General features: G+C 43.5%; 2 protein-coding genes across 2 annotated transcripts; one reads left to right on the top strand and one right to left on the bottom strand.

Annotated features, from left to right (window-relative positions):
- The first annotated feature begins 1,120 nt into the window (after window positions 1-1,120).
- Window positions 1,121-13,209, top strand: LOC149289199 (lysozyme g-like). The gene is made up of 6 exons (XM_089490865.1): window positions 1,121-1,133; window positions 1,698-1,751; window positions 5,753-5,851; window positions 6,551-6,747; window positions 11,364-11,502; window positions 13,073-13,209. Exons 1-6 carry the CDS (start codon window positions 1,121-1,123, stop codon window positions 13,207-13,209), a joined length of 639 nt encoding a protein of 212 aa, XP_089346991.1.
- A 3,514-nt stretch (window positions 13,210-16,723) lies between these two features.
- LOC149289198 (MIT domain-containing protein 1-like) lies at window positions 16,724-26,089 on the bottom strand. Its single transcript, XM_089490952.1, has 7 exons — window positions 25,951-26,089; window positions 25,300-25,401; window positions 24,578-24,714; window positions 24,399-24,485; window positions 19,040-19,155; window positions 17,066-17,126; window positions 16,724-16,819 (listed from the first exon to the last, which is right to left on the bottom strand). The coding sequence occupies exons 1-7, from the start codon at window positions 26,087-26,089 to the stop codon at window positions 16,724-16,726; spliced, it is 738 nt and encodes a 245-aa protein (XP_089347078.1).
- Window positions 26,090-26,398: the final 309 nt, after the last annotated feature.

The following is a 26,398-nucleotide window of genomic DNA, read 5'->3' as shown; positions in this document are numbered from 1 at the left end:
TAAGAAACTTGTTTTTCTCCTCTCAAAGTGCAGCTTTGTTAGCTTTGTATTTCAGGTAATTTTTGCTGGGGTTGGTGTTTCACAATCCATAATCAGGTCTTTAAATTAAAAATGCAATCTCCTGCTTTTGTGAAGATACTTTTATAATCATATAAATCACATATTTAATATAATAAAATTATCATATAAAATAATCCCCAGTGAAGGGCTTTCAAGAGGCAAGCTTTTTCAGCACATGAAGGAATGGTATAGCTGGAATCATGGGACAATGGGATTTTAATTATCTGCCTTGCCTTACATCCTGCTGTTAAATGGGTGTATGATAGTATTACATTACATTTATTTAAATAGCACCATCAGATTCCGTAGCGCTTGTGGAATGTCATCGGTGGAATAATTTAAAATCACACACACAATAACAAACAGGTACAAAAGGAGAAGAGGGCTCTGCTCTTGTGAGTTTACAATCTAGTCGGTGGTTGAGGGGCAAGTGAAACAGTAGGAGAGGACTGCTTGGATGGGGATGAGCTGATTTGGATAGGAGGGTACAGATATAGGGAGTGCAGAGTTGTTAAGGGCTCTAAAGGTCAGCATCAAGAGTTTAAATTTAAACAACAGTTGAGGACGGATTGGAGAGGTTAAAGGCGGGAGACCAGTTAGTAGGGAGTTGCAATAAGCCAAACAGGATATAACAAGCGAATGGATTAATATTTGGGATATTTCTTGTGTGAGAAATTGCCCCTCTTTGAACCAGCTCCAGTCCAGAACTTGTGAAGAGGAGCACAGACTGATAGGCAGGACTGTGGGAGATCACTTCGTGAAGATTGTTCCTTAGTGACGGGGATACGTGAGCCGTGCCTACAAGTGTCCGCATACTGGCTTGTGGTTTAGAGTCTGGCCATTGTTTAGATGCATGCAAGTGTGCATAGTATGTGTCTGGGCTATAGTTGGTGGTGGAAGTGCTGCATCGGAGGATTGAATAAAAGACAACCTCCATTATAAAACAAGGCTGTTTTTTAAATGATGAAGGGGTCTAGGAATAGCTGGATCATGTTTTTTTTTATCTTTAAGTATTATTTTTTGTCTGGTAAAGTGCCAAAAGCAGAAGTGGTAACGGTCAATGTCTCGACCAGGTGACTACAGTCCTATGTGCTTCACATCTGTGGTGCAGTAGCGTACCTAGGTGGGGGGCAGGGGGACAGTCCGCCCCTGGTGCCACTCATCAGGTCCTGGGTGTGCGCTCCTCCAGAGACAGACTATACTGCCCACTGGTGGAGGGGCAGGGCCAGTTAGGGAGATCATGTGTCTCCCTCTAACTGGCCCAACATCAAGGGAGGAGGAGGTCTGCTCATTCAGACCATTGTATCCTGCTCCTTTGCAATGCGTGCCGGCTACTGATGCCAAGCGCCAGGATATGCTGTCATATCCCCGCGCTCAGCACGGAAGTCGCTCCCACCGCCATTAGGAGGAAGAAGGAGAAAAGGAGGAAGAGGAGCTGCAGGAAAGGAGACAGAAAAGCAGGAAATGTAAGGAGACATTGTGAGAGTGTGATAAAATATAAGTGTGTAAGAGAGTGAGAGTGTATCACCATCAGTGCCTGGCTCAGTATAAAGTGATGAGGGCTAAGGTGTACCATCATTTGTATGGGTCATTATGTAATGTTTAGTTATAATCATAATCTGTTTTTTTGTCTGCAGCCCTCCACAGAAAAATGTGCTGTTCTGCACTACTTGTTTTTCTTGGTGTAATTGGTAAGTATACAGAAAGGATCTGCTAAAGAGATTAATGTGAAAACATGATTCAATAAAGAAATGTTTATGGTTAATGGTGACTGCATCCCAAAAGTGTTTCAATGATCCCGGTGGCCCAGTCTCAAAAGGAAAACCAATTAATTATGGAGTGAAATATTATAAACCAGATATCGATAAAGCCCACATACCAGATTAATAATCATATTGTGTTAGCAGTGTGCTAAGTAGTTTTTTAAAGCAGAAGAGCCAGGACATTTGCATGAGTTTGCATGGGTGTTTCTTAGTTCCTCTTTTCCCAGTATAATTTACCTGCAGTAAATCCAGTGTATGCTATAGTTGGGTGTCACCTTTCCCGACCAGGCTTCAGACGCCAAGGGAACTGCACCCATGTTGCACCTAAAGGACTTGTTTTATATATTTAATATTATAAATATGTGCAGGAATATTTTTTTCTGTTAAACATACATTATAGAAACATAAATATTCCCTGGTTATTGCTGCTTTATGGTAATTATGTTCAAGCTTACGTTATCACATGTGAATAGTTGAGCAGATGAGTTTTGGGCTCAGGCTCTGTGTATGGCCACCGCAACTCATAACACATGCTAAACCTTAGCTTCAGAAGAGAGCTGGCACCTTCTGGCCTGGAGGGCAGCTACAGCTGGGTGGCCCATTGCCCCCATCCCCACTAATGCTAGCACACACTGACACACACTGTAACTATATATATAACCCACACACACCTACACTAAAACATACTTATTACATCACACATGTGCAACAGGAAACATTGTACATACAGATGTGCAATACATTGAGCCACACTGTTAGAGGTTGGGATGGGTGCACGAAACATACTGAACATGAAGGTAAGAGGGTGCTTGCAAGGAGGCAGTGGCGACTCTAGAAACAATATATAGGGGGGCACACAAGATACCACAGTCAAACGGGGGGGGGCATTAATAATTTCCAAAAGTAATGTGCTATGGAATTATACTTTTGTTATTGGGATAAAATAATACTTGATCATTCAACATGGGACGCCTGAAGCCACAATTGAGTGCGACTAATCCTTGAAATAAATATTCTAACACAATAAATAACTTTTCCACTAAATGATTTCAGGGCCTTGTAACGTTTTGTCCCCTGAAGTCACTACAACTTCAGGAGGGCATTTTATCTCCGGATAAATATAAATTAAATAATTCCTACTGTAAGTGCCAGGAAACAGATGACCAAACACACACACCAACACAGGCTCTGTCACACCGACACCCAGACACACACACTAGGACAGGCTCTGCCACACCGACAACCAAACACACACACCAGGACAGGCTCTGACACACTGACACCCAAACACACACACCAGGACAGGCTCTGCCACACTGACAACTGAACACACACACCAGGACAGGCTCTGGCACACAGACACACACACACCAGGACAGGCTCTGTCACACCGACACACACACCATGACAGGCTCTGCCACACTGACAACTGAACACACACACCAGGACAGGCTCTGTCACACCGACACCCTGACACACACACCAGGACAGGCTCTGTGACACAGACACACACACCAGGACAGGCTCTGCCACACCGACAACCAAACACACACACACACCAGGACAGGCTCTGCCACACAGACACACACAACAGGACAGGCTCTGTCACACCGACACCCAGACACACACACCAGGACAGGCTCTGCCACACTGACAACTGAACACACACACCAGGACAGGCTCTGTCACACCGACACCCAGACACACACACCAGGACAGGCTCTGTCACACCGACACCCAGACACACACACCAGGACAGGCTCTGCCACACCAACAACCAAACACACACACACCAGGACAGGCTCTGCCACACAGACACCCACACACATCAGGACAGGCTCTGCCACACCCACATCCAAACACACAAACACACCAGGACAGGCTCTGGCACACTGACAACCGAACACACACACCAGGACAGGCTCTGCCACACCAACACCCAAACATACACCAGGACAGGCTATGCCACAGCGACACCTATACACACACACCGAGGACAGGCTCTGCTACACTGATAACCAAAAACACACAAACTGCAGGACACAATCTATGTCACAGACGTCTACATCAGGATGGATTTTTCACACTGCATTGTCGTTTATACCCCCCTTAGTGTTTTTGCCCCTTGTGTATTGATGCCCCTGCTGCCCATATATATTAACATTAGCCCCAGTTGCCGATAGCAGGTATAGATCAACACATTAACACACAAACCAAGCTTTGCATATATAGATCAACTGAAATTCACTTGTGATCTCAAATAAACAGAATCAGACATACAAATCCTGTATTTGCAGGTATACAATAGTATATGAAACGTAGCATTGCAGGTATAGATCAAATAAATACATGGAAACAGCATTGCAGGTATTAATCAACTGAATAAGACATATTAACCCTGTATTTGCAGGTATACATAAATAATGTATGGAAACATAGCATAGCAGATATGGATCTACAGAATAACACACAACCCCAGCTTTGCAGGTATAGATCAATTGGAATTCACAAAAAAACACGTAATTAAAAGGTATATTTAAAACCCCCTAAATTACATGCATAGATCACAGGTTGCATACCCCAAAGCCAGCCCTGGCGTCCACACTGCAATCACACTCCTATCATACCCAGGCAACCAGTAAATGCTGGTACCTAGGCATGATGGGACTGTGCTTGCTTTTAGCAATCACACTCCTATCATGCCAAGTCAGTCAGTACATGCTGGTACAGGGTGGCTGTAAGTGATGTGTAGACCCCATACTGCTGGCAGCATCAATACACAAGGGGGGCAGCTAGCTAGATTTCAGCATGTACTGGCTGACTTGGCATGATAGGAGTGTGATTGCTAACAGCAATCAAAGTCCCATCATGCCTAGGTTCCAGCACTTACACATCCAACCAGTAAATGCAGGAACCAAGGCATGATGGGACTGTGATTGCTGTTAGCAATCACACTCCTATCATGCCATGTCAGCCAGTACATGCTGGTACAGGGTGGCTGTAAGTGATGTGCAGACCCCATACTGCTGGCAGCATCAATACACAAGGGGGGCAGCTAGCTAGGTTTCAGCATGTACTGGCTGACTTGGCATGATAGGAGTGTGATTGCTAACAGCGATCTTACGCGGGCCGCACCTCGAGGTCTCGCAGGCCGCATGTTGGACGCCCCTGCCTTATTACTTTCTAACCCCCTCTCCCTCCCTTATCACTTTCTAACCCCTTCTCACTTTCTAACCCCCTCTCCCTCCCTTATCACTTTCTAACCCCCTCTCCCTCCCTTATCACTTTCTAACCCCCTCTCCCTCCCTTATCACTTTCTAACCCCTCTCCCTACTCACTATCTACCCTCCCCCTTTGTAGTTGTCTCACCTTTAGGTCCAGCGACGGGAGCACGAGGCTTCTGTTTTCGTTCTCTGCTGCAGTGGCCGCTGCTTCACTGCTGAGCGCCGAAATATGACGTCATATTTCGGCGCTCAGGATGAAATGCTGGCACCGCGACGGAGGTAGAGGCCTCGTGGGGGAGAATGGGGGGCGCCGAGCGGTTGCCAGGCGACCTTCTCTCTCTCTCCTCCGCATTAAAACAATTTAAAAAAAAAAGACGGGATTTAAAGTCGCATTGCGACTTTTTTCCGAATTCGGCAGGGGGGCACAGGGGGGGCAAGGATTAACCTAGGGGGGGCAATAAGCATTTAGGGTAAGAATGGGAGACGTGTATCCTTTTCCTTGTGATGCCACATTAAAGAAGATAAACATAGGCGGTTACACTTAAAAAAACAACCCACACAATATTTTTATGACTACCAGTATAAATGTGAAAGCTGAGTGGACTTACGGGTAAGGTAGGTTAATGTCTTATGACTGATATTTGAATTATTTGAATTAATTTTCTTTTAGGGGAGCCTTTACAATGTCATGTTTTTAATTCCCAGGGAGCATAAGTGCTTCTGGAAAATATGGGGATATCAATCTCATTCCAACAACAGGTGCTTCATGTAGCACATCCAGTCAAGATAGACTCACTTACTGTGGTGAGTACACAACAATTAAAACACTTGTTTATTTAGTATAAATTAATGTATACCTAAAACAAGTTGGGAGGGTCACGTGCATACTAATTAAATAACAACAGCAAAAAAGTACATCATTGTAAAAATAATTTTAAAAAAAATGACATTAAGCAAAAGAAACATTCAAAATATAAAAAGTGCCGGCTCTCACCTCTAGCTGGCCCAAAACGAAGGGAGCACAAGGTCTGTTCCTACCGACTGCCTGCTTCAGCTCTCCCTCATGATGCTGCTGATGAGTAACACAGAGGGAAGCTGCAAGCACCATGAGATGAGTATCAGTGTACAATGTTGTAGCATGTATCATTCTAAGATGCTGCAATGAGTGTATGTGTGTCAGTGTACAATGCTAAACTGTTTGGGGTGTCAGTGTATAGCGTTTGAATAAGTATATGTATGGGGGTGTTAGTGTACTATTTTAGACTGTGTTGGATGTTAGTGTACAGTGTTAGAATGTGTGTTGTGTCAATGTACGGTGTTACAATGTGTGTGTATAGGGACCTTCCCCGACTGTCAGAGCGAATTCCCTGCACCGGTGCGGAAGTTGCCTACGCGATTGATAAATGAGTATCATTGATTGGGTCATAATACCAGCAATTATTCAGTTGTTAATTGCAAGGCTACCATTTTGTTTTTTGTTACTTTTTCTTTTATCTTATAAAGGTGTCAGAGCATCTGAGCGTATGGCACAGACAGACATCCAAAGAGTAAACAACCTAAAGGATAAAATGAAATCCGTGGCTAAGAAAAAAGGAATGGATCCTGCTGTCATTGCTGGAATCATATCTCGTGAATCTCGTGGTGGGAGTGTTCTGCAAAACGGATGGGGTGATGGTGGCAATGCCTGGGGAGTGATGCAGGTAACATATGTATATGTATATATATATATATATATATATATACATACACTCACTGGCCACTTTATTAGGTACACCTTGCTAGTACCGGGTTGGACCCCCTTTTGCCTTCAGATTTGCCTTCATTCTTCGTGGCATACTTTCTACCACCACCACCAGCCTGAATCGTTCACTCAAGGCAGGATGGATCCATGCTGTCATGTTATTTACACCAAAGTCTGACCCTGCCATCTGAATGTCGTAGCTGGAATCGAGACTCCTCAGACTAGGCAATGTTCTTCCAGTTTTCCATTGACCAATTTTGGTGAACCTGTGCGAATTGTAGCCTCAGTTTCTTGTTCTTAGCTGACAGGAGTGACACCTGGTGTGGCCTTCTGCTGCTGTAGCCCATCTGCTTCAAGGTTCGACATGCTGTGCGTTCAGAGATGGTATTCTGTATACCTTGGTTGTAACGAGTGGTTATTTGAGTTACTGTTGCCTTTCTGTTATCTCGAACCAGTACTCCTCTGACCTCTAACATCAACAAGGCATTTTCATCCATACAACTAACCCTCACTGAATATTTTTTTTTTCAGACCATTCTATGTAAACCCAAGAGATGGTTGTGCGTGAAAATCCCAGTACTTCAGCAGTTTCTGAAATAGTCCAACCGACTACCTCTGCTGACTTGTGCTCCCTTAGGCTGGGACAACACACTTTTCCCCTGGACTCAGTGTAGGTTATAAACAAAATGAAGACTACTTTATTTTTCACACACATTATAGCCAGCAAAGCACACATTAACATAAGTCAAGATATTGGGATACAATGGGTACACAACCACCCCCTTAATTTGTCTCCCAAAGGCAATAGGGTCATTAAAGGGATTAACAATACAATGGGGTCCCAACCTCCACTATCTATTACTGGCCAAAATCAGTTCCAGAGAAACGGATGGTTTGGCTGGGGTAAATGTCTGTAGTGGTGGAACTGGGGGGGCACAGGAAAAAGAAACTGCCCCCCCTGTACCTACACACAGAAGTCTTTACAAAGCCAGGACCCATAGTCGGTAAAGAGGAGGCTGGCTCTCAGGCCTCTTCAGGGGCCCCAGTGATGGAGGGTTCCATCACACTGCCCCATTGGGGATCAAGGCCTGGTTTGGGAGATACCTTAGTCTCCTCCAACAGGCCCAGGATAATGTAAAATGCTGTTGTAGCACAGACCTCCATTGCAGCTTCCATGTGGCCACCTCAAGAATCTCTAAAGCTGAAAGCCACAAGGTTACTCTTAGGATATGGTGAGCGGAGGATCTCAGATATAGTGAGCTAATTCCCGGCTTTGCCTCTAGCCACACCCCCAATATAAGTATCTTAATTTAGACACCTCAAATGTTGTGTGATATGTTGTAACCTTTAGATTTATTTATTAGTTATACAAATATACAGTACTACACACTGTATCCATATTATTTCATACCAGTAGAAACGTTTGGCCAAGTTTTAGAGGCTGTAAGTATAGATTATCTAGTTCTTCTACTTGTCCTGGGGGTCTATAAACCACACCTACATGAGTTACTGTACTTTTACCAAATTATAATGTAACCCAAACTGACTATCTTCTCCTCACCAACTTGCATTAGGTTAGATTTTGTGTTATTTATCACATATAGGGCCACCCCTCCCCTTTTCCTGCCCTTTCTGTCTTTTCTATATAAAGAGTACTCTGCTATTGCTGTGGCCCAATCATTTTTCTCATTATACCATGTCTCAGTAACAGCCACTATATCAACATTCTCAGTTGCCACAACTGTTACAAGTTCATGGATCTTATTCCCTAAACTGCGAGTATTTGTAGACATGACCTTTAGCTTGTCATTTAACAGACATGCTTCCATACAACCAGTTTACATTTTACAATCCAGTGCAGAATGGACTAATTCTCCTGCTTTGCAGCGGCCTTTTCGTTACTTTAAATAAATGATGCAGGGAAATGGTGTAGCTTTTATTTTAGACACCTAGGTGACTATATTTGGATTCTAATAGACACCAGAAATTTTCAATTCAATGCAGGCCAGCCCAGGGTAATTGGCTTCCCCGCTTCCCAGTCCTCCCTTGCCTTCATGTGAAGTATGAAGGAGGCAGTTTGGTGCCACATGTGACACCTGAGCAGTTGTTCCTGCCAGGTAAGTAACAGGACTGACTACCCAGAGCTCCTTCATAGGACGCAGGAATGAGTGTGTAGCTGTAACAAGGGATGTGACCAGCCACGCATAGGGAAACGGCTAATCTCAGTTAGACTTTGAAGGGTTATGGAGTGAGCAGACCCTGCGCATGGAATGAATGTGAGCAAACACAGCTCCATCTCCTGGAGATTGAGGACACTAATGCAGAGCCTCAGAGAAACAGTGTTTAACCTGGAAACTCTTAGTAACTTTACCTGTCTGCAATAGTGGAGCTATCCTTAACTTGGAGTAACAAGCCACATGACCCTACCACAGCAAAAGAAAAAGGTTATAGACTTGTGCAATGTTCTACATTGTCTGGGTATTTTGTTTGATGTGTAATACTGTGCAATGTAATGAACATTGGAACATTCTGCCTGACAAGGTAGTAACTCATAGTCGTGTGATTACTAAAAATGATTTGTACAAATTTTTCATTTCATTTTGGGTTATTTGTTTTCGGACAACGAATTCCATTTCCTTCCCATTCAGTTCGAATTAAATTTAGAGGGATTTTTCATTCGGAAACCCACTTTGTTGTGCAGTCTTTCTCTCCCTCTCTGTGTTGCCCTTCTTTCTCTCTCACCCTATGTGGCTTCAAGACCAAACAGAGAATTCAACCTCCTGTCCACGTACCCCATGACCTTTTTCCAGGTGCATCCAGGACCAGTGGCGTCTCCAGCTTTCATATTTAGGGGGGGCACATGGGGGGCCAGGAACCAAAGTATGGGGGCCAATTATAAAACGGTACATATACACTATATATATATATATATATATACACACATATATACACACACACGTTAGGCAGTTATTTCTCATTCTTTAATATTAGCCCCTGCTGATGACAATATATAGAAATATTACACCCTGCTTCTGATATATATTAATATTAACCCCTGCTGCGGATATATATTGATATTAGCCCCTGCTGCGGATATATACTTATATTATACCCTGCTGCCGATATACATAAAAATTATACCCTGCTGCCGATATATATTAATATTTGACCCTGCTACCAGTATATATTAATATTAGCCCCTACTGCCAATATATATTATTAGTCCCTGCAGCCAATATATATATAAACTTAGCCCCTGCAGCCAATATATATTAATATTAGCCCCTGCTGCCGATATATATATAAATACTAGACCCTGCTGCCAATATGAATATAAATACTAGACCCTGCTGCCAATTAATATTAATATTAGCCCCTGCTGCCAATATATGTTAATATCTCCCTCTCCCTCCCAAACTATCCTAACTACCCCCTCTCCCTCCCAATCTATCCTAACTACCCCCTCTCCCTCCCAATCTATCCTAACTACCCCCTCTCCCTCCCAATCTATCCTAACTACCCCCTCTCCCTCCCAATCTATCCTAACTACCCCCTCTCCCTCCCAATCTATCCTATCTACCCCCTCTCTCCCTCCCAATGTATCCCTATCTACCTCTTCTCACTTCCTATCTACCTCTTTTCACTCTCTAACCCCCTCCTAACTTTCTACCCTCCTCCCCCCCTTTGAAGTTCACTTACCTTGGGCTTGTAGAAGTCCAGTGGCGGGATCGCGAGGTCTCTGTCTTCCTGGTTCTGCCGCAGTGTGCGCGGCTTCATTGCTGAGCGCCGGATATGACATCATATACCGGCGCTCGGCTTGAAATGCCGGCACTGCGACCAAGGCAGAGGCCTCGCGGTCGCGGAAAAGAGTGAGAGGCGCCTCAGCGACCGCTCGGCGCCTCTCTCTCTCTCCTCCGGATCTATTAAAAAAAAAAAAAGCGTTTCAATTGGGGGGGCACACCGGGGGGCACGGCATGATTTAGGGGGGGCCATGGCCCCCTCTGGCCCCCCCTGCCGACGCCACTGTCCAGGACCTCTATCACTCCTCTTACACACTTCATTCCACACAAAAAAAGTTATCTAAATTCACTGCCATCCATCACACTGAACGCTATCCATTACCACCTCAACAACGCCCCAAGAAAACCCTGTTACAGTTTGTCACTAACCCCTTCTATACAGAAGAACCCTCTTTCTTACCGGCGTGCTCACAGTCTTCATACGTCTAATTAGTTATTATTGCCAACAACAGACATAACACAATGCCACTGTCACTGGTTCAAGCATATACTATCACTGAAGCTACAATACCCATACCTACAAAATACAGAGCACATCATACACTCAAAATAACACACCAAATGCTCAAATTAAAAACAAATATTGAAAACTTGCTCACTCGATTTGATTGGTTAGGGGTCACTCCTCGTTTTCAGACATTATTACAAATGCACGAAATTTGTTAAAAATGACATTTGTACAAATCTGAATGCATAAGTCTAATAACTAATACAGTATGTATGTTTACCTGCACTGGTGACTCTGGATTAATATCAGGCATGTTGTTGGTTTCAGGTTGACAAAAGATATCACAAGATTCTTGGAGCCTGGAACAGTGAGGAACACATTTCTCAGGGCACAGATATTCTAATTGGAATGTTTAATAGCATCAAGGCAAAATTCCCCAAATGGACAATACATCAACACCTAAAAGGTAAACGCAGCAGGGAACTAGGGCATTCATTGGCGCTCTGGTAAACAAAGTGTCCACGTCAAGGCAAGCAGAAGTCACTGGAAGGATCTATAGAACATTTAGTGAAATGTCAAACACAAATCCTGATGGTACCTTACCCCCTGGTGGTGGTGGGGATACAGTATAGCCATATAGGGTTTAGTTATGGAGAAAAAGAGTAGAAAAAAAAAACAGATAAGGATGTAACAAAGATGACACTTTGGTTTTTATTCAATAAAAGATCTTGGCTAATCCTGTAAAATCATTATAAATAACAAAATAAGAGAAATAAGGGGAAAAAAAACATATGTCCAAGGTGGGTATGAGGGAAAGTCTTATCAGTTATCAGTTGGCCCAGGCAACTGCCTGGGGCGTCTTAACCAGTAGGTGCCCACTAATTAAGTGACCACGAGGTCTGTTCCTTCAGACCTTTGCTTCAGTGCTCTCTAACACTGTGTGCCAGCGATTGATGCCCAGCTCCAGGATATCACATCACTGAAGCTGCACAAACTAAGAGGGAGTACAGAAGCAGAGAGGTCTCAAGAAACAGGTAATTTATGGGGTAGATGATAGTGAGAAAAGGGGAAGATAAAGAGAAATGAAAGAGAAAATCAAGAGGAGAGATAAAGACAGTGACAGTGGGAAATGGAATATATAATGAGAAAGGGGAGAGATAATGATAAATAAAAGAGGGATAGATAAAGAATCTGATAGATAAGAAGAATCAAGAGAGATAAAGAAAGAGGAGAGAGTGTGTTTGTATTTTGAAAGTGTGTTTATTTTAGTTATTTGGGTTTAAGGGCAGATGTGACAGTGCATGTGAATGTATCTGTGTATGGGTAGGCATTTGTAGGGCAACTCATAAGAGAAGGCACTATAAAATAGTAGCTTATTATTATTAGTGTGTACTTTGACAGTCTATTCATACTTTTACTGTTTTGAGATTATTAGGAATTGAATTATTATTACACATGCTAAACAACACAATGGTAATATTTAGCATTGTTTTAAATTGGAAACATGTAAGTGTCCTTCACTGAGCCCTGTATATGCAGGGTTAAAATGTTTGAGTGTCAGTATACAGAGTTAGAACACGTGTGTGTAAGTGACAATGTACCAGTTAAACTGTGTACAGTATGTGTCAGTGCTTAGTGTTAGATTGTGTCAGTATGTGGTGTTTGCGAGGGGAGTGTCACTGCATGGTGCCACAATGAGTGTATGTGTGTTAGTGTACAATGTTAGACTGTGTGAGGTGTTAGAATTAATGTGAGTGTCAAACTGTGTGTGTTCAGTGTTAAACTGTGTTGGGTGTTAGAGTAAGTGTGCGCCAGTATGCAGTGTGGTTTTGTGGTAAACAATGCTAAGAGTGAGTGTGTATGGCGGTGTCAGTGTATAGTGTTAGACTGTGAACTCCTTACGCAATTCAAAATCCTAACAATTACAATGCAATTCATAAAATTACGACAATCTTTTTTTGCCTTCCATTTAACTATTTTGTCTATAAGTCATTGTCAAAACTGTATAGATTATATAAATACATTTTCCATTTCAGGAGCTATTGCCGCTTATAATACTGGTCCAGGACGTGTCAGCAGCTTTGATGGTGTGGATAATTCCACTACCGGAAAAGACTACTCCAATGATGTGGTTGCACGTGCAAGATTTTATAGACAAAATGGATACTATTAAAACTATATTCCATAATAACAAACTAATAATCCATGCTTTACAAAACCAGCCAACATATAATCATTATAAACTAAAAACAAAAAAGTAAAGCCAGACAGAAAAATATTAAAATTAAAAAAAAAGTCTGCACTTGTCTTTAAACATCAAGTATTTGAGTTGCTCATGAGCTAAACTGCAGGAAAAATTAATTAGTTTATATGTGTTAAATCAAAGCAAAACCACAAGGTGGCATCTGTCTTATCCAGGACACATACTGTGTTTGTGGGTATATATATATATATATATATATATATATATATATATATATATATATATATATATATACACACTGATCAGCCATAACATTATGACTGCTGACAGGTGAAGTGAATAACACTGATCATCTTGGTATCATGTCAGTGGGTAGTATATATTAGGCAGCAAGAGAACATTTTGTCCTCAAAGTTGATGTGTTAGAAGCAGGAAAAATGCATCTCCAAAACTGTAGCTCCGGTCTGCATTGGTCAGTACCTATCAAAAGTGGCCTAAGGAAGGAAAAGTGGTGAACTGGCGACAGGGTCATGGGGGGCCAAGGCTCATTGATGCACGTGGGGGGCGATGGCTGGCCCATGTGGTCAAATTGCTGAAAAACTTAATGCTGGTTCGGATAGAAAGGTGTCAGAAGACAGAGTGCATCACAGTTTGTTGTGTATGTCCTCTGCCAAAAGTGGTTAAGATGGGCATGTGAGCATAAGAACTGGACCACAGAGCAATGGAAGAAGGTGGCCTGGTCTGATGAATCACGTTTTCTTTTACATCACATGGATGGCTGGCATGGAGAACATATGGCACCAGGATGCATCCATGGAGTCCCCGCCTCACAACTTACAGGACTTAAAGGATCTGCTGCTAAAATCTTGGTGCCAGATACCACAGCTCACCTTCAGAGGCCTAGTGGTGTCCATTCCTCAATGGGTCAGGGCTATTTTGGCAACAAAAGGGGGACCTCCAAATATTAGGCAGGTGGTCATAATGTTATGTCTGATCAGTGTATATGCTGATCAAGACATTTAAATAAAAACCCCCAAGACAGGGATGTATTACAGGGAAGCTGATTCCCTTCTTTGAGTTTACACATCCGACACACTGCAGGTATAAGACTAAAGCTTGGAGACAGAACATGCTGAAGGTGACGTATAGGGACTATGTATTGGGTTTTCTTATTTATGAAGGCTGCTGCTTTTGGCCTGACCATGGAGACAGTGTCTTCTGGAGACAGTTCTTTTCCTCACACAGTTGTCCTCTATGGGCAAAGCACTGGGAAATTATCATACCCAAGTGATCCATCTAAGAAGGTCACATGGTACAAGGGAAGAGATACTAAGGAGGTATGTGCCAGCTGCCTTCTTTGCATTAAATTCCTAACCAATGTCAAATAATAGCTGTTACAACTCACTCGGTACAAGGTTGTGAAGCAATTAACACTAGGGTTTTATAAAGGTAATACAAGGGTAATTGCCATAGCAGCATGGTATGTATTAACAGAATTACCAGCTTTTTTATATATACTTTTAAGGGATACTGTCAGCACAAATGTATTATTCTTTGATTACTTTGAAGCCTAGCCCATCTAGTCTAAATGCCTTTTACATTATATTTTATTTATACATTGTCAGCAGATTCCAACAATTGGCAATAACATTAAAACACATGACATGATGGAACAGAAGAATTGTCCTTGAAAACCCAGAGCTATCCCTCTTTGCTCTCTATTGTAGGCAGAAGAAGCAGAGCTGAGACAAGATGGTAAGACTGATTCTCAACAGACCTGAAATGGGCAGGGAGTGTGGTGGAACGTGGTCATAGAGTAGGTAGGACCAGATTCCACTTTCACCTGGCCAGAAATCAAGCAACGCAAACCCAAAATGCTACAAACTTCAAACACAGGTTTATTGTATGTTCAGGACAGCCTAGTAAGTATCTTATGTTATAAGTGAGATGCTCTACGTAAAAACGGACAATCATAAGAGTGTGTAACGAAGAGCCTGACCATGTTCTGCAATGGGGAACTCTGACAATTAGCTTTACGGTTGTAGCAACTACACTCAAAGGGTCCCATTCTTGGAAGGAGATAAAGCTGCAATGCAAGTGAGTAAGAATTGAGGAGAATAAGTTATGCCGTTTACTTTTTTCTATTCCACGTTTTGGGAAGACGATTGCATAAAATTATCTGACGGCATCATGAGATAAAGTAAAATATTTTATTATTCAGATAATACAGTTTGTTAACATCAATGAATTTAAACTTATGATATAAAATAAAACATTTATATCAAAATTTGTAGTGTCATTACATACAAAAATACATTTGCTGAACATAAGACAGGAACTCCGTTTTCATCAACCTCTTTTACAAGCTAATGCTCTGTTCCTTATAGGTTTTCAATCAACATACAACTGTGAGATTGTCATTTAGAGACCACAATTCCACAGTATAAATTGATACCCTGTAAAATAAGACATTTCATGAGCTCAAACCTAAATGCAAAATGTTATTGAGTGTGATTAGAACCGCTTTTATTGGTCAAGTCAGTTATTTTAATGTGTCCAGTTTCAGGTCAGTGACTACGTTTTAGATATACGAGACACATCCGATCAATTTTTAAATTTCCATAGTGTTGCATATAAACTGCATGTATATTATCCGTTATTGGCCAAACTACAGAATGCTATGTGAATATAATCACCAGTAAATTATTTTTTTTATATTTGCTATGCGAACATGATCATTTTAAGCAATATTAACACATGGTAAAAATGGAACAGAAACTGTCCTTTGGTTTTCAGAGAATATGTGTTATTGAGTTTTCCCTAACCCACTAGGAGGCATCATTTAAATTCAACAAGGTTTATCGTTGACCTCAGTCAATCTAAAACTTTAAGTATTTGAAAGTTTATATCTTTCATTGAGAATTATAAAAGATTCACTGGTAAAAATATAAAAACCCTGGTTTATACCAAAAGCCATAATAATAAAATTAAAAATAAATACCGGTAATAACAATGCTAACATCACATAATACTAATAACTATTTTTGTGCTCATAGAAGGCATATTCAAAGGATGCTGGTCCAGCGTAAATTGCATGCTTAAAGAGGCAGTCACATCCAAAATGTTCTATTAACATTGTCATCGGTGAAACAAATTACGTCCGAGGCGCTGAATACCCCTTTTTCATAGGCACCAAATATACAAGAGCAATTGTTCCAAAATTGTGCGTCATGGTCAATCTATGCTATGTATAGAGTAATCATGCATTTATGAGGCAGAAACCTGGAGCAGGACGAGTGCTAAAGACTTACGATTTATTTTACATTAAGCTGCCATTACAAGCACTTTAATCATACGGGTCAGTAAGACCTAAAAAGCGTGAGAAGTCTGAGACCCTGTATGAAAATAAATATCAAGGGCTAGACTGCTTGTTAGCTGCCCTAAAAGTATTGTTCCCCAGCTCCCACAAAATACAAGATTTCCATCAAGTCTTCCATGTATGATTGTTATGAAAAATATCCACTGATGTTTCATGGCAGGGCCTCAAGTCAAAGTCGCAGTAACCTATAGAAAAACGACCCTACCGAAGAAAGAGAAAAAAAAAAAAAAAGAAAAAAAGAATAAAATAAAATCAAGAAATGCAAATGAAAACAACTGAAATATGTTCCTGTGGGAACTGAATTTATTCATATCATAGCTTTTTTAATCTCTAAATGTGGGTAATTCAAAATGTAGACATTCTAATGTGAGATGCACAAAAGGTTATACTTCAAAATACAGATATTATATGTTTTTATGGGCCCTATGCGGGATTGTTTGCACTTACCTGAGGCTTCTTAAAATAATCAAGACCTCTCCCAATCTTAATCATCCAACCATTATTAAACCTGTCATAATCAGAAAACATGTTTTCAGTAACAGGCATTTGAGGCCTCACCATATTCTGGCATTATAACCACCAGTCTGGTTAACAAAAGGTTAAGCGCAATTTAAATGTTTCCTCAAACTATAGACCATTCAGAGACAAAAACAGAAGCACATTATAATCCAATTTATAAAAAGGACTGTATGCTTTATGGAGGTAGGAATGTGTGTGGCTATGATAAGGGGCGGAGAGGGCTAGCTCCAGTTAGATGCCGAGGGGCATGACTTCTGACCACTCCTTCACCCACAGATTGAAGACATTAACCCGAAGCCCCAGAGCATTGCAAAATCCGAAGACTCCAGGCAAACTTCGGCAAGTTCCCACCTCTTGCGACATAGCTACCATAAAATAAATGAAAGCTAGCATAGTCTAGCGCAAGGTGGTGCATTCGGAAGAAGAAACGGTCAGGCAACTTAAGGCAACTTAAGTTTGAATACACTACAGGTATATATACGGTTAATAGTATTTAGGAGCTGATAAAAATGTTCTCCCTTATTGTTTGAAGCCAGGAAGATTGTATTTTCACCTTAAAATGTAGGGAAGAAAAAATGTTTGGCGTCAAGTGACCAATAATTTATATAAACAAAATATTCTAGAAAAAAAAGCGAAAAGTCACATACAATTATAAGGTCTCTTACTCAAAATGCGCAACAGAAACGTTGTCAAAGCTAGGTATCTTAATTAGAAGGAAAACATTTACATTTCGCCACCTTCTATGCACATGTTATTCTGTAGGAACATACATTATGAACATCACGTTTGTGGGCATATCAACATTCCTTGAAAAGCTGCTTTTAGTTTTTGTTTCCAGTAAATGCTTTTACAACACAACATAATACCGTAGAACACTATTACCAGAGCCGGCCTTAGGCGTTGTGGCGCCCTGTGCGGACTACTCCTCTGGTGCCCCCCCTCACTACCCGCCCTCTCTGCCCCTTCAAACTACCCCCCCCATGCCCCTTCAAACTACCCCTCCCCTCTGCCCCTTCAAACTACACCCCCCTCTGCCCCTTCAAACTACACCCCCCCCTGCCCCTTCAAACTACACCCCCCTCCCTCTGCCCCTTCAAACTACACCCCCCTCCCTCTGCCCCTTCAAACTACACCCCCCTCCCTCTGCCCCTTCAAACTACACCCCCCTCCCTCTGCCCCTTCAAACTACACCCCCCTCCCTCTGCCCCTTCAAACTACACCCCCCTCCCTCTGCCCCTTCAAACTACACCCCCCTCCCTCTGCCCCTTCAAACTACACCCCCCTCCCTCTGCCCCTTCAAACTACACCCCCCTCCCTCTGCCCCTTCAAACTACACCCTCCTCCCTCTGCCCCTTCAAACTACACCCCCCTCCCTCTGCCCCTTCAAACTACACCCTCCTCCCTCTGCCCCTTCAAACTACACCACCCCCGTCCCTTACCTTGTTGCCGGAGTCCTGCGGTGAGAGCGGGAGGCATCCGTCTTCTCGCTCTGCCGCGGTGCCGGCATTTCATGTTGAGAGCCGGAATAGTCCGGCGCTCAACATGAGATGCCGGCACAGCGACGGAGTCACGGAGAGTAAGGGGCGCCGAGCGGTTGCCGAGAACTTCATGAGCAACCGCTCGGCGCCCCTGACCGGGACTTAGATTTAAGCATCGTTTTTTTTTTAAAACTTTATTTAACATGAATGATGTTAAATAAAGTTTTAAAAAAAAAACACAAAAAAAAAACCCGATGCTTTAATCTAAGCCCCGGTCAGGCGCCCCTGCAACCATGGCGCCCTGTGCGGTCGCACAGGTCGCACACCCCTAAGGCCGGCCCTGACTATTACCTTTAACCCTTCTGCACAATGTTATATTTTAAGAAATACTTAAATAAACACAATACACAAGACAGACCCACACCTAATTTCTCGGTCGTGAATAGAAGAGGAGAAAGCGACATCCAGGGTAACGCCATAATCCTGGAGAGAATTCTGGATCTCCTGTAGGCCACTAGTTTGCAGAGCTTTACCATTCTCCTGCGCCAAAAAGAAGTTTTAGATGCTAAGCAGACTTACAGTATATTAATTTGTCACACATAGAGCTTCTTTCACCATTTAACTCCAGTTAGTGGAGTAGCTAGAAGGCTTCTTAGTTGTATGAATTACTAGCAGGGCAAGGCACGGCATGCTGCATGTCCAAAATGGCCATTTCCATAGATGATATTTCACAACATACAGGGGTCTACGACTTCACTATACATTATGACTAGACAATCCCAGCGAGCTTCTGTTATATAATGTATAGTTAAAGCAGTGAGTCTCTTGAATTTTAAGGCAAGACAGGAGGCTTCCTATTTTGCATATCTTCCTTTACTCTCACCAACAGCAGCAAAGAAAGAGTTAATAACACAAGTGAAAACAACCAATAGAAACAGTACACAGGTGGTATATAAACCCCTTAACTATCTTCCTCTCCCTCTTTCTTTGCTGCTCACCAAAGTTGCAGGTCAGTCCTCTTCCTATCTACAGTTATTGCTGATTTATTGAATAATATCCGTTTATTATTCATTACATATTGCTTTTTTCACCTAATTCTAGATAATTAGGTGGGTATGCACTTTTATATACAGTATAGATTTTTGATATATATATATATATATATATGTGTGTGTGTGTGTGTGTATATGTAGATTTTTTACTTGTCTTTCATTATTTATATTATTTCTTTGCACATTATATACAGGCTGTGTGTCCCTGTGGCCTTGCATGTTATATACAGGCTGTGTGTCCCTGTGGCCTTGCACATTATATACAGGCTGTGTGTCCCTGTGGCCTTGCACATTATATACAGGCTGTGTGTCCCTGTGGCCTTGCACATTATATACAGGCTGTGGCCTTGCACATTATATACTGGCTGTGTCCCTGTGGTCTTGCACATTATATACAGGCTGAGCCCCTGTGGCCTTGCACAATATATACAGGCTGAGTCCCTGTGGCCTTGCACAATATATACAGGCTGAGTCCCTGTGGCCTTGCACAATATATACAGGCTGAGTCCCTGTGGCCTTGCACAATATATACGGGCTGAGTCCCTGTGGCCTTGCACAATGTATACGGGCTGAGTCCCAGTGGCCGTGCACAATGTATACGGGCTGAGTCCCAGTGGCCGTGCACAATGTATACGGGCTGAGTCCCAGTGGCCGTGCACAATGTATACGGGCTGAGTCCCAGTGGCCGTGCACAATGTATACGGGCTGAGTCCCAGTGGCCGTGCACAATGTATACGGGCTGAGTCCCAGTGGCCGTGCACAATGTATACGGGCTGAGTCCCAGTGGCCGTGCACAATATATACGGGCTGAGTCCCAGTGGCCGTGCACAATATATACGGGCTGAGTCCCAGTGGCCGTGCACAATATATACGGGCTGAGTCCCAGTGGCCGTGCACAATATATACGGGCTGCGTCCCTGTGGCCGTGCACAATATATACGGGCTGCGTCCCTGTGGCCGTGCACAATATATACGGGCTGCGTCCCTGTGGCCGTGCACAATATATACGGGCTGCGTCCCTGTGGCCGTGCACAATATACGGGCTGCGTCCCTGTGGCCGTGCACAATATACGGGCTGCGCCTCTGTTCTCATCACCTACCTTATACAGACATAATGTCTCAGGATATTGTGCCATCCCAGGATGCCTTTATGGCCTGGTTAGGGGCAAAGTTTTTCTAACTCAGTGGAATCCTTTTTCTCTAAAACGTCTGCCAATTTGCCCCAAGGGCAGCCTCCTGCTCCCTCCAGACCAGAGGCAATACCATCGGAGTCAGAATCCGAGAAACCTGAAGGAGAGGCGTCCGGCTCCAAACGGCCTTGGAAGGGCAGTAGTGTTTCAGTCGGCAAGGGTAAGGTGCATGACCCATTATCTATAGTGGGCGTATGGCATGCGGATTCATCTAGTGAATCAGAGGCTTCAGCAAATCTGGTCTCGCCCAGAGATTTCGACTCACGCTTCGTCCGTGAGTATTTGGTGGATGAGCCCCACCTAGACGATCCCCAGCAGAACTTGGGAGCAGTCACCCAAATCCTATCCCTGGCAGACAGAGCAGTTCTATAGGAGACACCCCTTTATCCCAAGACTATCTGAGATTGGGCACTTTGTGTGGTATGCCTGTTGGGAAATGCAACAGTTGCAATCTCTTCTGTACGTTGCAAAGGCTACTCCTCATGGATCCCAGGTTGGCGGAATGGGGCCCTAAAGACCTAGGTGCAGCCGCTTACTGTTTGGAGACACATTTGTCAAGGAATCAAACCGCCACGTATCCTAGATGACATCATGGAATAAGGCCAAACTGTCAATGAGGAAGGTCTTTCAGACTGGCCCTCGTTTTTCTGGGAGGGCTGGTCGACCGCCGGGCCACCAGCCGTTCATCCCGAGGCTCCCGGTACTTCCCTCAGAACCAGATGTCCTACAGGACTCCGTTCCAACAGAGGGCCTTAAACCCACGCGGAGACAGTAGAGGCACTTCCGGTTTTCCCAGGGGACGCTCCGTTTTCGGTAAGCCCGAATGTTTCTTGTCCTTCTTTCCCTTCCCTGGGTTACGGGCCATATATCATCTTTTTCCACGACTGGGTGTGGATTTCGTCGGACCCTTGGATCCCCCTAACGGTACAGGTTTTCCAGATAGTTTTTCAGCTCTCCCCCCTTTTCAGGTACGCTGACCGCCCACATCTCGGAGGGCATTACAGATCAGGCCTTAATGGAAGCAGAACTCCGCACCTTATGTGACAAGGGGTCTATCCAGTGGGCAAAAGGATCAATCGGTTTCCTCAGCTCCTTTTTCCTAGTATGCTAATGCACCGGGGACTTCTGCCCAGTGATCAATCTACGGGCTCTCAATGCTTTCGTTTATCGCCACTTCAAAATGGAAGGGATCCGTCTCTTCTGAGACCTTATGTTGGAAGGCGATTGGTTTACACGGTTAGACCTCTCAGACGCTTTCTCTCCGTCCCGATTCACCCAGATTCCGGGCGATTTCTTCAGTTTCGCTGGGGCAGGCAGGTATGGCAGTTCAAGGCCCTTCCCTTCGGCCTAAGTTCAGCCCCTTGGTGCCTTACAAAGCTCCTGAAGCCGGTTATGGCTCTCTTCAGGTCCAGGGGTATCAGGTGTATAGTCTATCTAGGCATTCTGCTCTTCTCTAGCTGCCGGGAGACCCTGCTCGTCCAGACCGCTTTCGTGGTGCAGATCCTTCACCAACTAGGGTTTCTAGTCAATTCTCTCAAATCCGACCTGGTCCCAAGCCGCTTTCTCTTCTTAGGCTTCTTAGACAACATGTCGGCGGTTCGGTATATCAACCGCTTAGGGGGTTCTCGGTCCAAGTACCTCAGAGGTAACAAAGGACGTTTTTCGACTTTTGCCTTGCTTGCAGCATGCTCTGCAGGCAGGATACCTCCCGGGTGCCGCGGTTCTCTTGGCGGACGGGTTCTCCAGACACTGGCGGGATGCGAGCGACTGGAGACTTCTCAGTCAGGTCTTGCACCTGGACCTATTTGCATCCAGGACGAATCGCCTGACGGTCATTTCGAGGGTCATCCATCACCTGTGTTGGGACGGGGGGTCTTTGGTTCTGGTGACCCCCCCCCCGTGGCATGCTCAGCCGTGGTTTCCAGCCCTGCTGCGGGTATCTGCCCAGGATCCTCTGGAGATCCCATCTCTGTACTATCCCCTGACGGGCCCGGAGGTCCAGGTTCATCCGCACATCCTGGAAAGACATCTCCTCCTGGTGTTATGGACGATTTCAGGGGACCCCGAACAGTCTTGGGCCTATTGGAGGCGGCTCAGTCCTTGCTCCGCAAATCTTAGGCTCCAGGTACCAGTATGTCATACCGGACAGCTTGGCGAGGCTGGGCTCCTTGGAGTTTGGGACGGCACATGGATCCCCTTGGCTCCCTTAGTCTGCCACCTTTTGCGTGGTATTCGTTTATCCCGTCCTCCGGCGCCACGCTACGGTTCTCTGTGGGAAGTAGCTGTCGTGTTAGATTTCCTTCGGGATGGCCAGACAACGATTCGCTCTCCCTCCGACAGTTGTCGGCGAAACTTACCCTTCTGTTGTCTCATCATTTTGCAGGGTTTTGGATGTTAGCGCTTTGGATGCTCATGCTGTCTCTATTTCTTCCCTGAGTTGTTCTCATCTGTATCCTAGCCGTTTTTTCTAGGCGACCCAAATATGTGTCGCCAGGTGTGTCAGGACTTATCTGTCACGCACAACGTCGATCTGTCCGGTCTTGACATCTCAACTCCTCTCCTTTGTGAAACCTTTCAAGGCTGTTTTCTTCTCCTACAAGAGCATCAGTGCTCTTTCCGTCAGGGGAGCTGCGGCCTCCTGTGCCCTTCGGGCTGGTGGAGCTTTAGTGGATATTCTGCGAGCGGCAGATTGGTCCCGTGCCTCCACCGTTTTATTTCGCCTGGTTTCTTCAGGGGCAATGGCGTTTGGTTTCCGGCGTTAAAAATGCAAAATAGGAAGCCTCCTGTCTTGCCTTAAAATTTGAAATTATTCTAGCCTTGGTGCCTGAATAATTATAATTTTAATAAAGACAGGAGGCGAGTATTTTCCCTCCCTGCCCTCCCGATGGTTAGGTGTACACTCTGGGTAAGTAGGCCAGGTTTGAATTAGTTTTTTGGGGGGTTTTGTCTGCTCTGTTGCGTTTGCTAATTTGTGATGACTCGTTCTACTGTGTGTTACCATGTTTGTGAAGAATTTGGTTCTGTTATGTCTCTCTTTGTTTCAGCTTGATACCATCTCCGTGTCAGCGGTTCAGTTTCCCAGTTGGAGTGCATTGTCGCCTTGCTCTTGACTTTGGTTCCGGTTCGGGTGTTGGGTTCGGTTTTACATTGCTAGACGGTTTGCTGCATTCTTCAGTTCCGGTTCACAGCGGACGAAAGAGGAAGAGGAAGATAGTTAAGGGGTTTATATACCACCTGTGTACTGTTTCTATTGGTTGTTTTCACTTGTGTTATTAACTCTTTCTTTGCTGCTGTTGGTGAGAGTAAAGGAAGATATGCAAAATACTCGCCTCCTGTCTTTATTAAAATTATAATTATTCAGGCACCAAGGCTAGAATAATTTCAAATTGTGCTTTATAATATGTCTGTCGTTCTGTCTGAGGCTACCATATTACTGAAAAAAAAAAGGTCTTGGCATGGCTTGGGCTTAAGCTGAAACCTAGCTATATTTCTTCCTAACATCATAATAATAAAATCATGCTTAATTAAACAAAATGCTTACTTCGTCCATGGAGGTTAACAGGTTTATTCTCTTGACCTTTGAAGGTCCCTTGACAAGCATTTCACAGAAACGTAAAAAGTTATACAACTACAAAAGAGAAAGAAGTCATATAAAAGGGGGTCAGATTAGGTAAACTAACTAAAATGATCAAATCATGGAATATTACCCTTACTACTCACTTGATGCACATACCGGATGTAAGGGTCTTCCACCCACACCTCTGTAAGCATTTCATTGACATACGGCTTGAAAAGATTTTCATAGCTATAACCTGTCGCATTCTCTAAAATCTTGATTTGCTTGTGATATTTTCCCTCTGCAAAAAAAGACATTGTTGCAGTGTAGTTAGATTTAAAAATATTAAAAAAACATATCTATTAAAACCAGAAAAAGTGACTCACATTTAGAATTTAAATGTATCTTGCTTAGCATGAAAAATATTCACCTGTCACTCACATTACTGCCTACACTAACTGTTTGCGGCTGGCTGCCAGGCAACACGTCTATCTCAGGATGAGGATTCATCAGGACAGAAATAATCATGTTTTCTTGGTGGGGTATATTTGAACAGACAGCCAGCAGAAAGCAAAAATCATTTTAATGTTTTCTGAAATGTACACAAACTATCAAAACATTTCAAAGTTGCTGTTCCAGTTGGTAAGAAAAAAAAGTAAGAAAAACATAGTGTTAGTCTTAAGACCTGGAGAGAGCTCCTGATAAGGCTTCTGCCACAGTCCTCCAAAATGAAACAGTAGGTGTATACCAGAAATGTAAATAGACATGTTTTGAGCAGAAGTTTAATCATCCAAAATGATTTTGTGGCATGTAGATCTCACTGCAGCCAGCATGTTACAGACCTTTGGCAGAGAACTTTCATAACCCAGGATCAACTGTGGCTCACCTTCCTTCTCTTTAAGAACATGATGTTTGATCTGTTCGGCTCTGTCCATGTAGTCACTCAACTTCTTTCTATAATGAACTTTTTTGGCATCTTCTTGGGTGGCTGTCATGGAAGAAATAACATTCATTTTGATAATTAAACTGATGTATGATATAACAAACATATGACCAGAGTGCAAAAAGAAAGCTTTTTTGATGTAGGTTTAGGTGTTCAGCCGTAGAAGAAAATCTTTTAGTTGCATTTAAACCCCGAGTGTTGACACTGGGTGTATCAGGTGTACATATAGTGAGGTCTTTGTTTTTATATAGGTCATGAAAATAAACAAGGACTCCGACAGTTTCTAGTGTGCATAATGTAAAACGTGCACATATTTATCCTCCTTTTTCTTGCGAACACCGTACCCTAGGTTGACCACATCAGTCATAATTTTCACATATTGCTGACCAGCCCAGATAATGCTGCCCTGCGGTATAGGGGGATGTATAGACTCAATGAAGGAACTAACTAGTCGGATATACATCCTCCATACTGCAGGGCAGAAATTTATCCGGGCTGGTCGGCAACATGTAAAAATTATACGTGTCCTGGAAGACATGGCCGTTGTGGTCACCCCACTGTTACCCCCATTTATTTGCGTGCTCCCTCACTTACCCTTTAAAACCTGAAGCAGGAGCTCGATCCCTTCCTGATAGCACACCAGACTCTCCTGATATCGCCCTTTCGAGTCTAGCTCCACTGCCCTCCTCAGCACTCCGCTCGCTGCGTTCTCCACCCCAAGCAGCGCAGCCATGGCACAGGCCGGGGGGCTCACCTGAGGAAATGTGAAGCGGGGATTCCCTATCCACAACCGGGGGGGGGGGGGGGGGGTTAAAATATTTGATCCTTTTTAGAATTCTCCTTAAAATAAAAGCATACAGATGAAACACAATACACACCAGCAACCTTTGAAAGACACATTTAAAGCCCTCACATTTTCTAGTATTGTATTTTACCCCCAAAACTACCCCAGGGAATATCTTTTTAGCCAATGCCTTGATTTTAGAATAATATAGTTATTTGATTAAAAGAGTATTTTCCATAAACTGGTATATTCACAGCC

This window comes from Sceloporus occidentalis, unplaced genomic scaffold (assembly GCF_023333645.1).
Source record: "Sceloporus occidentalis isolate IW3139 unplaced genomic scaffold, rSceOcc1.0.p SCAF_47, whole genome shotgun sequence".
NCBI classification, from domain to species: Eukaryota; Metazoa; Chordata; class Lepidosauria; order Squamata; family Phrynosomatidae; genus Sceloporus; species Sceloporus occidentalis.
Note: the sequence above shows the minus strand (reverse complement) of the source record. Positions and strands in the feature narration are given on the sequence as shown.